The 14,498-nt window shown below is 41.5% G+C and overlaps 1 protein-coding gene across 7 annotated transcripts in view; it reads right to left on the reverse strand.

Moving 5' to 3' along the window:
- TTC3 (tetratricopeptide repeat domain 3) overlaps positions 1–14,498 on the reverse strand; it is a 123,823-nt gene that overhangs the window by 60,569 nt on the left and 48,756 nt on the right. For all 7 annotated transcript variants that reach the window (XM_062205098.1, XM_062205142.1, XM_062205117.1 and 4 more), the window contains 6 exons: positions 12,225–12,359; positions 9,721–9,801; positions 7,176–7,288; positions 4,494–4,614; positions 2,966–3,088; positions 2,130–2,231 (listed from right to left, as the gene is read on the reverse strand). In XM_062205098.1, coding sequence (XP_062061082.1) covers positions 2,130–2,231; positions 2,966–3,088; positions 4,494–4,614; positions 7,176–7,288; positions 9,721–9,801; positions 12,225–12,359 — 675 coding nt within the window. The remainder of the gene's footprint in view (positions 1–2,129; positions 2,232–2,965; positions 3,089–4,493; positions 4,615–7,175; positions 7,289–9,720; positions 9,802–12,224; positions 12,360–14,498) is intronic.

Raw genomic sequence — 14,498 nt, forward strand, 5'->3', positions numbered from 1 at the left:
TGGTAAAAATACGCTCTAAACCCTTCAGGAAAGCATTGCAAGCCCTTGCCTGGTGCCATGTGATACAATGGTTCAAGGGCCTGGGTTCGTGTCTCTCAGCTTCAGCATGATGCACTCCAGCCACTGTAGGAATCTGGGGACTGAGCCAGTGTATGGGAGCTGTCTGCCTGTCTCAGTCTCAAATAAATTAAAAAAAAAAAAAAAAAAGTTAAGAAAATAAACACTACATGACTGGCCACTGAACTTTTTCCTCTGACACAGAAACATGTTCCCAGTAAAAGCTGCTCTGCAACCTGGATTCAGAAACAAAAAACATGGGGCCGGCGCTGTGGCTCTCTTGGTTAGTCCTCCACCTGTGGCGCCAGCATCCCATATGGGCACCAGGTTCTAATCCTGGTTGCTCCTCTTCCAGTCCAGCTCTCTGTTGTGGCCCGGGAAGGCAGCGGAGGATGGCCCAGGTCCTTGGGCCCTGCACCCGCATGGGAGACCAGGAGGAAGCACCTGGCTCCTGGCTTCGGATTGGCGCAGTTCCGGCCGTGGCGGCCATTTGGGAGGTGAACCAATGGAAGGAAGAACTTTCTTTCTGTCTCTCTCTCTGTCTAACTCTATTAAAAAAAAAAAAAGAAAAGAAAAGAAAGGAAAAGAAAAGAAATAAAAAACATGGACACACAGAATAGAGCTGCTACAGCCCAACCCTGGTCAACAGGTACTCTGCACATTGTTACACATAATCTAAGATTACCTGCAGTTGCAGACCTTCAGAACAAGGAACAAAAGCAAGAAATGAACCTCTCTCACTGTGAATTCACAGATATTTGGGGTGTCTGTTAATTCGGCATATCTAAGAGAAAGCTGACTGATTTACAGAGGGTATTTAAAATCCTGGGATGGTTAATGAGACCACAAAGGAAGAGTGTGTATCACCAGAGAAACTCAATTTTAAGTAAGATAAAAACATGGCAAAAGTGACTTAATGGCAACAGTTTTTGGTCAAAATCTATCCTTAGTTTACAATGAGAGGATGTGTTAAAGTTTAAGAATTTATTCCCACCACACCTGAATAATTCCCATGGCCAATAGACACCTAGCACAATCACCTTACTTTTCCCCACAGGGACAATGGTCTACAGAAGCCTATGCAGGACACACAAAAAAGGTTTCCTTTTCTGAAGTCCAGAATACATAGAGATGACAAATATTCTATCAAGGCAAATAAATTATAAAATTGTGCCTTCTCTCAAAGGGTATCTAATTAATGCTGATTGACATGATTATCTTGAAAATAAGAAAAACTCTAATAAGAAATGGCAATATAAAATTTAATTTGGTTTCTTAGTGCAAATCACTTCATCAAATTTTGGTAGAAAATAAAAATTGGCAGAAAATATAAATTTCGGGACCTGAACTCTCCATCACCACTTTTGAGTGATCAAATAAAAGATTCTCTGAAGACTAAAACTGTCAGGGCTGGTGCTGTGGCACAATGGGTTAGGATGCCACTCACAACACCATATCCCATATCGGAATGCCAGTTCACGTCCAGGCTGCTCCACTTCTAATCCAGTTCCCTGCTTAATGTGCCTGGGAAAGTAGCAGAAGATGGCCCATGTACTCAGGCCCTTGCCACTCCCAGGAGAGACCCAGATGGAGTTCTGGGCTCCTGGCTTCAGCCTGGCACAGCCCTGACCATTGCAGTCATTTGGGGAGTAAACCACCAGCTGGAAGATCTCTTTATCTCTGCCTTCCAAATCAACAAAATAAATCTTAGAAATAAAATTTTTAAATATAGTTAGTATAACTGAGGAACTGAATTTTTAAAAAGGACCATAATTGTCAGTGCATAACTTAAGACCTATATTTTAAAATCAGATATTTAAATTTTTGATCCTATAGTCTCAATGCAAAAGATGTTTACATGATTTGTTAAAGGTCACTATGGTTACAGCCTTTATAATTACATAAAATAAAAACTTATTTTTCTATTAAAATCGTAATTTAAAGATTCCTAATTTTGTCTAGAATGCTCAGGAAGGAATTTATATTCACTGAAGACTTTCTGAAGATTCTTGGAGAAAAGAAAATCTATATACAACAAGCATACTAAAAACTCCAAGCAATTTGTGCCTTACCTTGTCAATTTTATCATTAAATGTTGTTGTTTTCAATTTCTTCCAGCAGTTCATGTGAAATTCTATTTTACAATACTGGCAACAGCTGATTCGTATAAAACCCTGGGGTTTCAAAGAGATTTTAATTCATATTTTAAGTATGTTGACAAGCACACACATAGACACTCACAGTACATACACCAAGAGAGACTTGTTGCATTCACTTGGCAGACACGACTAGACATGCTGTCTCCTTGTGGAGGTCCAAGTCAGGCTGCAAATACAGTGCCTGCCCAACACATTAATCTCCACAGCCTGCAGCTGCGCTATCCTCTACAATGAAGACAGTGAGGGATATGAGTATTTTATCAACATTGTTTCATCTATGTACTAACTAGAGAAGGTGGGCAGCTACTATCTTCTTAAAGACAAACCAGTAACTTATTCACTCACTTAAGTGCCAAACATGGTCTTGAATTTAGGTGTGGAGGGGCTAATTCAGTAATCACAAACCTAATTTATAATTATTCCTGAATTCAAATGTTATGATCCGTTAGAACTGTAACAAATCAGGGGTAGTAATCTCATTTAGCTTCCGAGGTGTAAGGACTAGGTGGCTATACAGAACAGGGGCTGCTAGGAGGAAGCACAGCTAGTAGCTGCCTTCTCGGGTCACCACCCCACCCTCAGAGCTCATGTAGCGACTCGGTTCCTGAGCAAGACAATGTAGACCCACAAAAGTCCAAGGAAAAGGGCAGGCCGGAGACCTTGGTCATACCCAGGTACAGAATCTGCTCTGAAAGCATTTTCAGGCAGAGCTTTGCAAATTAATCTGCCACTGTATATTCATTACTTACCTTAAAGTCAGGATCAGTTATGTATATCTGGATTTTGGAATATCCACGGCACTTCTGATAGCAACAAATGGCATCAGGCACTGGAGGGAACCTGCATTCTTCAACAAATTTCTCTATCAGCATCTAAAACAAAATAAACAATAGTGAATGATACCACTGCAAAAACTAATTTATCAATAAAAATGCCTGGGATTTCAGTAACCTTGCAATCAAAATATTTTCAACATAGGAATGACTCAATTTTGAAACCAAGAACAAACTGCATACAGCTTTTAAAGTTTTTCCTATTAAAAGGAAACTGGTATAAAGATATGCTGGAAAAAAAAAAAAAAAAGACTGGAGAAAAACTTTTTTCAGAACTTCAGAGAGTCAGAATCAAAATCCTGCCCTCGTTACAATCACCCAACCTCATCTGATACTTAATAGCTGTTAGAACTCTCCTTTAAGGATTAAGAGCTATCCCAATGCCACTTCATCCAGAACCCCGGCAATGCGGTTGCTTCTTCAGGAGCCTCTCGAACCTCTCTCTCTCCTCCTTACGCTTGCTGGTTTCCTGGAGAACACTGGCTATTGTGAGTAAGGCTGCTGTGAAGTCACGCCCAGGTTTCCTCAGGAAAACATGTTTTCATTTCTCTGTGTACCCTCAAGTGAGTCAAACAGTAGCTCTAGGTAGGAGCTGCCAGATGGTTTTCCAAAGCGGCTGCACCATTCTACACCACCAGCAGCATGTGTGAATGTTCCAACTTCTCCACTTCCTTGCCTACACAACAGTATGATGGGTGTGAGGCAGTATCTCACTGTGGTTTTGATTTGCATTTCCCTGATGGTCAATGATACTGAACATCATTCACGTATGTCTTTTGTGCAGAAAATGTGTATTCAGATCTTTTGACTATTTTTCTCCTTATTTTTGAGTTGGAAAAGCTGCCCACTATGGTTTGAAAAACTTCAACCAAAGTAAAGTTCTGAAGACAACATGAGAATTCACCACAAATGAATTCAGTCAATTAATACATAATTTAGTTTTTCCCAATCTAGCAAAGGATCCCTATGCTTATGGATATGAGACTAAATTTATATCCTCTGAGTTCAGGTACTATCTCAATAATTATAACAACGGTGATGAAGCAATGTACCTTCCTCCAGGTACAGGTGATACAGCACACTGTTTAATACATGCTATAAAGTTAGAATATGAGGCCTCAAGTTACAGTTCCATTATTTTCTGCTGTTTAACCCGAGTTCATCACCTAACCTAGCTACACTTAATTACACGCACCTGTAAAATGGGAAGCATCACAGTACCCAACTCCCTGGGCTACTGTAAGGATTAAACTGTGACACATGGAAGGTATGTGACAGGAAAACGGAACACATTCAGCAAGTGTCAGTGATCCCCACTAGTCTTGAAGGAACATACACTTCGGGGCAGGGGATGGAGAACTCCAACCTGCGTCTTCCACCTCCATCAATTAATGCAGATGGGTTTCCATGGTTAGTAAGAAACCCTGCAGAAACAAATCAGTACCTTTACTTTCTCTGGCTGAGACTCTTCAATAACTACATTACTCGTGGGCCACGTTAACACTCCCGGAAGACGACAAATCAAGGTTTTTGCTTTCTCAAAGTGATTCAGGGCTTCTAGAAATCTAAAGTCATAAGCACAAATAAAAATGTTAAAGATTAGACATATTTTCATTCACCACAAAAGTCACCAAACCTCAAATTTTATGGGAGAAGTACAGGCAACAAATCACTGAATGGATCAAAAATATTCCAGGTACCTAAATTTCCTTTTAAAAAAAATTAAGGCATTGGGGCTGGTGCTGTGACGTAGTGGGTAAAGCTTCTGCCTTCAACATCAGCATCCCATATGGGTGCCAGTTCGAGTCCCAGCTGTTCCTCTTCCAATCCAGCTCTCTGCTATGGCCTGGGAAAGCAGCAGAGGATGCCCCAAGTGCATGGGCCCCTGCAGCCACCTGGGAGACCCAGAGGAAGCTCCTGGCTCCTGGCTTCAGATCAGCTCAGCTCCAGCCATTGTGGCCATTTGGGAAGTGAACCAGCGGATGGGGAGACCTTTCTGTCTCTCCATCTGTTAACTCTACCTCTAAAATAAATAAAGATATTCTAATTTTTTTAAAAAAAATAAAGCATCATGCTGTCAGCTATAGAATATATCTTAAACACAACTCTGTCCAATACACTAACTTATGGTAGGTGCATACTAGTCTTTAAGTCACATCTTTTATTTCTTTAAGATTTACTCATTTATGTGAAAAGCAGAGTGAGAGAGAGAGAGAGACAGAGATCTTCCTTCACTGGTTCATTCCCCAAATGACTACAAGAACCAGGGCAGGGCCAGGGTGAAGACAGGAGCCTAGAACTCCATTCGGGTCTCCCACATGGGTGGCAGAAGCTACATCTGCTACTTTCCCAGATGTATCAGCAGGGAGCTGGATCCGAAGCAAAGCAGTCAATATTCGAACCGGGGCTCATATGGGATGCTGGAGTCACAGGTGGAGGCTTTATCCACTGCAGTATGATGCTGGCCCTACAACTTATTTTAAAAGTTTCCAACAATTAGAACAGAGTTCCTGGCTCCTGGCTGCAGCCTGGCTCAGACTAGCTGTTGTGGCCATTTGGGAAGTAAATAAGCAGATTATCCATCCCCACTCCATCTCCCCACCATCTCTCTGCCTTTCAAATAAATAAATAAATACATCTTTAAAAACCCAGGAACCTGAACAATTTGGCTGCTTCATTTTTATAAATTTAATTAACCTCATTAGCAGCCTTCCAAGTAACTAATCATATAGGGAACTTCTTTACATTTTAGTAAACTCTAATCAGGATATCAACACTAAAAATTTCTCTGCTGTAAAAATTTTAAAAAGTTCAGGTATTCTGACACCTTTCTTCAATGATAAGGCAGTGAATTATTTTAGCAGAACAAAAGTGTCTAACTGGCAGAGAAGGCATTTGGCCCAGTGGTTAGGCTACTGCTTAGTATGTGTGCATCCCCCACTGGGAGTGCCTGCTTCAAATCTAGCTATTCTGCTTCCTACTCAACCTCCTGCTAACACACACCCTAGAAGCAGATGGTTCCCCTGCCACTCATGTGCAAGACTTGCACTGCATTCCCAGCATGCACGCACACACACACACACACACACTCTCTCTCTCTCTCTCATTAAAACCATGTTCAGACAGATGTAGTTTTTTTTTTAAAAAGATTTTTTTTTATTTATTTGAGAGAGAGAGTTGCAGACAGCAAGAGGAAGAGACAAAGAGAGGAGTCTTCCTTCCGTTGGTTCACGCCCCAAATGGCTGCAACGGCAGAAGCTGTGCTGATCCAAAGCCAGGAGCCAGAAGCTTCCTCCCAATCTCCCATGAGGGTGTCGAGGCCCAAGGACTTGGGCCATCTTCCACTGCTTTCCCAAGCCAAGGCAAAGAGCTGGATTGGGAGAGGAGCAGCTGGGACTAGAACCAGCACCCATATGGGATGCCAGCACTGAAGGTGGAAGATTAACCTACTGCGCCACGGTGCCGGCCCCCAGATGTAGTTTTTTAGAAATAGGTATTTAATAAAAAAATTTTACAGACCTTTTAAGTAAATTTATATTCATTCAGTCACTATTTACAGATAACACATAGTAATAAAAACATTAAGTCCTTTCTAGGAAGTTACTCTTTTATTGACTTTCTTTCAGGATTAAAATTAGAAGTCACAGGAGCAGCATGGATCGGTTTTACATTAATAATTAATATTGAGGGACCAGTGCTGTGGCATAGAAGGTTCCGTTTCCGCCTGCAGTGCCAGCATCCCACATGGGTGCTGGTTTGAATCCTGGCTGCTCCATTTCCAATCCAGCTCCCTGCTAGTGGCCTGAGAAAGCTGTGGACGACAGCCCAAGTGCTTGGGACCCTGAACCCAGGAGGGAGACCGGAAAGAAGCTCCTAGCTTCAGCTTGGCCCAGCCCTGGCTATTAAGGACATTTGAGGAGTGAATCAGCGGATGGAAGATCTCCCTTTCTCTCTGTATCTTAGCTTTTCAAATAAAGAAATCTTTTTTAAAAATTAAGATGGATACTGCAATTTTTCATAGTAAACAGCAATTATAGCAGTGTATAACAGAGAAGATCTGAAATAGTTCCAGAAAAGGAATCATCAGTGATGAGGTAGAAATTACAATAATGTCATTTCCACTAACCTGTTTTTTTTCAAATATACTTTTCCAATTCCACAGTAGGCCAGGCAATCGAGTCCCTCATTGGGGTAGTGTTCGATAATCCTCTTAAACTGGTTTTCAGCTTCAGATAATTCCTTCAGTAACAGTGAGAACAGTGATCACTTCCACGAAAAGGGAAACATTGGCACAGATTTTATCTGCAGGTTCATACATTTTGTATAATATTAAAGACAACCACGTGTACTCAAAAATTCTGATGGAAAAGGTACACCTTTTGTACTTCATTTTATTAGAAATTTTATGAATTTCTGATAATATGGGCACTGAGGACACATCCAAACCAACCCTGCTTAACACATCAGACAATGAAAAATATGTCTGGCTGGTACTAAAAGATGAGAATTCATGGTTTTAAAAAAAAAGACTGATTTTGGTCAAACACACTATAACATATATCCTAGTAAATGTTGCTCCCTTGAAAAAGTTGGCATTCTGATGTTGGCACAATGTTTTGTGGCATAAAACAGACGAAAACTCTGTCTTTAAAAAAAGTACTTTAGTAAAAATTAACATGTTAGGATACATTCTTTTAAATATTCTCAACAACCAGAAACCTGTATTGGTTGAATGAGTTTTGTTTTTGGAAGAAATCTAAAAGATATTTAGTTCTAAGAAATAACTAGTAACACATTGTGAGTGGAAAAGGAACTGTCACTATAAAAACACACCAGTTCCAAAGAAGGAATTCCAAAAATGTTTAAAGCAAGGACTATGTTGGGATAAACACAGGGCTTCCTTAAGGGACCACTCTGATAAAATCCTTTTAAACAACTAAATTCTACCAACCTATTTGGTGTTTTTTGTTCATTTGTTTTGTTTTTGTTTTTAAAGAAAGCTCCACCACTGGGCCAGCGCTGTGGCACAGTAGGTTAAGCTTCTGCTTGCGGTGCTGGTATCACATATGGGTGCCAGTTCCAGTCCCTGCTGATTCAGCTCCCTACTATTATGGCTGGGAAAGCAGTGGAAGATGGCAAGTGCTTGGGCTCCTGCACCCACATGGGAGACCCGAAAGAAGCTCCTGGCTCCTGGGTTCAGATCGGCCCAGCTCCGGGCGTCACAGCCATTTGGGGAGTGAACCAGCAGATGGAAGCCATCTCTCTCTGTGTCTCCCTCTCTGTCTGTACTCTGTCTCTCAAATAAATAGATGTTTTTTTCTTTTTTTTGTAAAAAAAAAAAAAAAAAAAAAAAAAAGCTTCACCATTTTCCAGTAAATCATAAACGTAATTACTATTTATTCAACTCCCATAAGGCAAAAAAATGATGTCATCACTGTCCTGCCAAGAACAGAATTAAAATAACAAAGACCTGTTTTCAGCAACCTTGAAATACAGAATTAAGCATTAATGGAAGACATTCATCTGTCACACCAAGAACATAAAAAACAAACCCCTGCCATTTCGGACCTCTGGAAGAGAATTAAACACAAGGGAAAACTTAGATCCCCATTAGGCAGCACTTTGTGGTTAATTAATCATGTAGCCAGCAAGGCTTGGAACTTACATTGGTAGAAGGATGTAGTATATCTGTGGTCTTTCTAGAGCATTTAACATTTATAGAAAAAATAAAACCATGGAGAGCAGAGTTGTAACACCCAGTGTTATACACATGTTCCAAGAGAGCAGGAGCAGTGGAAATGAAGGGTGCTCAGACCCAAAGTGACAAACCGTGTGCAGTGATGGGCAGCCTGCACACCAGAATAATCAAACACCCAGGTACGCACCAGCCGGCACTCCAATACCAACACTATCATTTCTCCTTTTGCTTTTCTAATAAAACGGAGCAACACAACGCTGTTAACATCCCCAGGCCCATTCCCTACTTCCATCATTAAATTTAGCCATTATCTTAATTTGATTTAGGGATAATCCAATTTTTTTTTATTCTGCAAGATGTATATTCACAAACAATGTACAGTACTAGTTTATATGCTTTCCAGATTGTACTAAGTGGGATCATAATGTTTATGTTCTCACCCTGCAATTTTTCTTCAACATTATGCTTGTACATCTTTCATACATATATTCCATTCTTCACTTGTTACACAAATAAAAAGTAGATTCCCACTGGTTGCCTGGGATAGCCTTTTTCCAACAGGAACCCAAACTAAATCTAAGGGAAAATAAACTTCACAAGCCAGGGATGGGCAATTGGTCAGCTAGGATGTCAGCTGAGATGCCTGCATTCCCATCCTGGAGTGCCTGAGTTAAGATTTCCTGGCTCCTGTTTCTGGCTTCTTGCTAATGCAGACCTCGAGAGGCTGTGGGAAATGGCTCAGGAGGTTGCATCCTTGCCATCCACGCTGGAAGCCTGGGTTGAGTTCCGCCTCCCAGCTTTAGCCTGGCCCAGTACCAGCAGTTGTGTTGGTTCTCGCTCCTCTTACCCCCACATCTGTCTCGAATTTAAACTTAACTATTTCAGACTACCAAGAAAGCACAGATAATTAGTATATATCTTACAAACTCAAAGTCATATTTTAATTGCTTATTACCTCTGTTACAAATCTTACCTCAGGCTGTCCTATTCCAAGGAGAGAAATGGCAAGTCCATAGACTACTAAGACATAGTTAATCATGGCCAGATTCAATTGCTGTCAATAAAAATGCCTTAGTTAAAAATTGTGAACATAATTCTGCTTAAGTTTCATAATACAAACCTTCTAGCCATAACAGGAAAATCAGTGTAATAAAATCTCACTAGTCAATATGATAGAATTGAAGGTCAAATATAGAAAAAAATTTTTATAGGTCTAATGCTGTGGCATGGCAGGTGAAGCCGCCACCAGAGATTTCTGATGCAGCTCCCTGCTAATGCACCTGGGAAAGCAGTGGGGGATGGTCCACGTTCTTGGTCCCTTGCACACACATAGGAGACAGAAGAACCTCCTGGCTCCTGGCTTCAGTCTAGCCCAGCCCTGGTTGCATCCATTTGGGCAGTGAACCAGTGATCCAGTGAACCAGTGAACCAGAGGGAGAGACGGAGAGCTCTGTCTCTCCCTCTCTCTAACTCTGCCTTTCAAATAAAATATGAACCTAAAAATTTTTTTAAAAAGAACATATATTTGGGGCCGGCGCCGTGGCTCACTTGGTTAATCCTCCGCCTGTGGCGCCGGCATCCCATATGGGCACCGGGTTTTAGTCCCGGTTGCTCCTCTTCCAGTCCAGCTCTCTGCTGTGGCCCGGGAGTGCAGTGGAGGATGGCCGAAGTCCTTGGGCCCCTGCACCCGCATGGGAGACCAGGAGGAGGCACCTGGCTCCTGGCTTTGGATCAGCACAGTGCTGGCCGTGGTGGCCATTTGGGAGGTGAACCAATGGAAGGAAGACCTTTCTCTCTGTCTCTCTCACTGTCTATAACTCTACCTTGTCAAAAAAAAAAGAAGAAGAACATATATTTTACAAAACTAAAAAGCTATATTCTACTGAGTATTTCTGATACAATAGAAACCAAGTGTCAGAGTTCCTTGGGGGCATGGTTCATAATAAATTAGAATAATTTTTAAGCAAAATCATTCTTTTGCATGAACGTGGGTAAGAGTAATAGATTGAGACATAAGCTTGTGGCATAGCGAGTAAAGCTGCTGCCTGCAGCCGGCATCCCACATGGGCGCCGGTTCAAGTCCCAGGTGCTCCACTTCTGATCCAGCTCTCTGCTGTGGCCTGGGAGAGCAGTAGAAGATGGCCCAAGTCCTTGGGCCTCTACACCCACGTGGGAGACCTGGAAGAAGCTCCAGGCTCCTGGCTTCGGATTGGCACAGCTCCGGCCATTGCGGTCATCTGGGGAGTGAACCAGCGGATAGAAGACCCTTCCTTTCTTTCTCTGTCTGCTTCTGACTCTCTGTAACTCTGCCTTTCAAATAAATAAATAAATCTTTAAAAAAAAAATTTTAAAAAAGACATGCTTTCTTATAACCTTGCCTAACCTATTTATGTACTTTGCTAAAATTTTCTGGAAGAAAAGATGTGATTAAAGTGACTCTAATTCTGTGATTAAGTATGTTAATAAAGAAAAATAACAGTTCTGATGAGCCCAAACTAGAGTTAACAGGTATAAACACTGATCATAAATTGAATTTGACTGTGATGTCCGAATTGGCGTATTACTTGCTTCTCACAACCTGGAGGAAATTCATCTAATCTCAGAGAGACCTGAAAGGCTATGGAAAAGGAACTAAAAAATAAATTTAGGAGGGGGCTGGCATTGTGGTGCATCAGGTTAAGTCACCCATATAAGCCCTGGCTCAAGTCCTGGCTGCTCCACTTCTGATCCAGCTCCCTGATAATGGCCTAGGAAAAGCAGTGGCAGATGTCTCAAGGACTTGGGCCCTGCCACCCATGTGGCAGACCCAGAAGAAGCTCCTGGCTTCTGGCTTCAGCTTGGCCCAGCCCTGGCCATTGGGGCCATTTGGGGAGTGAACAAGTGGATGGAAGATCTCTCTCTCCCTCTCTGTGTAACTCTTTCAAATAAATAAATACATCTTTAGATAATAATAAATAAATAAATCTTTAAAAAATAAGTTTAGGAGCAGGCATTTGGTGAGGTGGTTAAGGTACTGTTCAGGATGCTTTCAATTCATATTGAAATGCCTGGGGTCAAGACCTATCTCTGCTCCTGATTCCAGCTTCCTGCTAACACAAACCCTGGGAATTAGCAGGCACTAATTCAGTTATTCCCTGCCATGCAAACAGGAGACCCAGATGGAGACTATGGCTCCCAGCTTCAGCCTGACCCAGCCCCAGCTGTTTTGGACATCTGGAGAGTGTAACTGTGGGTAGGAGAGCTTTCTCTTTCAGTCTATCTCAGTGTCTCTCTTTCAAATAAAGAAAATTAAAAACAAAAAATAAGAAGCAGCTTCTTTTGGTACAAAGCATTCTGACACCCATCCATAGCTTTTCATGGGCATCTCCCATGATCTTTTTGAAGACACCCTCACATGAATACAAGTTACAGCCTTTATCTCTTCTACATCTGAAGGGCAGTAGCACTGATAAACCAGTTATGATGCAGGAACTTCACCTTTATCTTTTGGGGATCTAAGCCATTCAGCAGCTCTGTGAAGGCTTGCGCAGCACTGCGGCAACGCTGCTCCAACAAGGCTGTGTAGCCATCCTGAATCAAGCTTCGCAGCATTTTCATTATATTAGCAAAATCCTGCCAAAAAAAAATTTCTTTCAGTAATCCAAATCTATACATTTTTAGCTTAAAATGCTAAGTTCATCAGTAAAACTAAATAATTTAAATCAACACCCAAACCAGCTTTCATTAATTAAATTCCTTTCTTAGCATGGCAAATTTAAAGCAAAAATTAAAGTGCTTGGATGCCAGCCAGGATGCCCACATCACATACTGGAGTGTCTGGGTTAAATTCTAAGCTCCAGCTCCTGTATTCCATATTCCTGCCAACAGGAAGTAACAGTGATGGCTCAAGGGGTTGAGTCCCTGCCACCCACATGGAAGACCTGGATTGAGTTCCTGGCCCCCAGCTTCAGTCCTGGCAGAGCCCCAGCCATTGTGGGTACCTGGAGAACAGACCAGCAGATGGATGCTTGCTCACTCTCTCTCTGCTTCTTGTAAAAATACAGAATGTAAAATAAAAAAAAACACTGCTTCACCATCAAAAGTCCAATACAGCTGCTGTTGCCCATGACAAGAAAGAGTGGTTCAGTTTATACAACATGGTGCTAAGCCTTCCTTGCTTTTCCAGACTAAACAGACATTGTTTTGAAGTTTGAAGAACACACACAGAGAACACCAGTCAGCACTTATGTAAGTAAATTTCTTGGCTAGGACTAGAACAATCAGGTACAATAAAACATGCAATCTATGTACAGATCACTATGAGATGTTAACTACTGCCAACCTGCTTTAAAAGAAACATTAATTCCAAAGTAAGAGGTGAAGAATTAAATCTTTAAATACTCCTGCCACAGATAACTATACAAAATTATTGGGAGATAGACCAATAGGTTAAATGCATAAGAACATAAGAAAATGTAATAAAATTGCTATAACTGCTCTTGTATGAGAAAAATTTTGTAATCTGAATACTTTCATGAACATACATCACAGTTTAAACTCATATTTTAGCAATGTGACAACATCTATATGTCACAGAAGTTCCATAGGGGCTGGTACTGTGGCATAGTGGGTAAAGCCACCACCTGTGATACCAGCATCCCATATGGGCGGGCACTGGTTTGAGATTCGAATGCTCCACTCCGATCCAGCTCCCTGCTAATGCACCTGGGAAAGCAGCAATATCCTCTCACTCCTTACCATGCATGTGTGCACCATTCAGTGGAGCAGAAAACTAAGCATGCATGTTATATTCCTCACTGTTCCTACCAAAACAGACTCAAAAGGAGATTCCACTGCACAAATTACACAGGGAAAAGCAGATTGGTCACAAATTAACAAAAGCTTCCTGCTGGTGTCCACCCAGTGAACTGAAAGTTCAGAAGAACTTTTCTCTAAATTATACATGGACAAAAGCAATTCAGGTGAAGCTGGTTTTTGTGATCTATAGTACTTTAAAACCTCAGTGACAGCCATATTTATTTTCAGATATAAATTTGAAGTTGGTGATGTGCTATCCCATAGATAACTAGTCTTGCACAACCCAGTAAGATTTCAATCTCTTTCTCATTCTTAAGACACAGACCCTGCAGCCTCTTGTTTTCAGTGGAAGTTATTTCCCTCGATACAGTACAGGACCTGTCTGAAAGTTCCACCAGAGCAGAGTGAGTCACATCACCACCAAACTCTACTCCGTCTTCAGCATATGGGGCTTCAATAAAAACGTGGTGAGTGAATAAGTGAGGGCATAAAAATAACTCTCATATTTATTTAAAAGGTCTTTTTATCTTCACAGGCTGTCTTTTCTATTTAAGTCCTTTATGGTTTGCAGTCAGTAAAATCAACATCAACATAGGAAAACCTAACTTAAAAATCCCCAACTTTTAGAAATTCTAAAAATTATTTTATGCAAATGGTTAGAAATCTGTTTTTACAGGGCTGGTGTTGTGGCACAGCAGGTTCAGCCAGTATCTGATTCTGAAATGCCAGTTCAAGTCCCTACTATTCCCATCTGTTCCAGCTTCCTGCTAATGTGCCTGGGAAGGCAGCTGAAGATGGCCAAATAGTTGGGCCCCTGACATCCATGTGGGTGACAAGGATGGAGTTCCTGGCCCCTGGCTTCAGCCTGGCTCAGCCCTAGCTGTTGTAGTCATCTGGGAAGTGAACCAGTAAATCGAAGATCGATCTCTCTCTTTTCCCCACACTCCTTCTCTC

Source organism: Lepus europaeus, chromosome 2 (genome assembly GCF_033115175.1).
Source record: "Lepus europaeus isolate LE1 chromosome 2, mLepTim1.pri, whole genome shotgun sequence".
Taxonomy (NCBI): domain Eukaryota; kingdom Metazoa; phylum Chordata; class Mammalia; order Lagomorpha; family Leporidae; genus Lepus; species Lepus europaeus.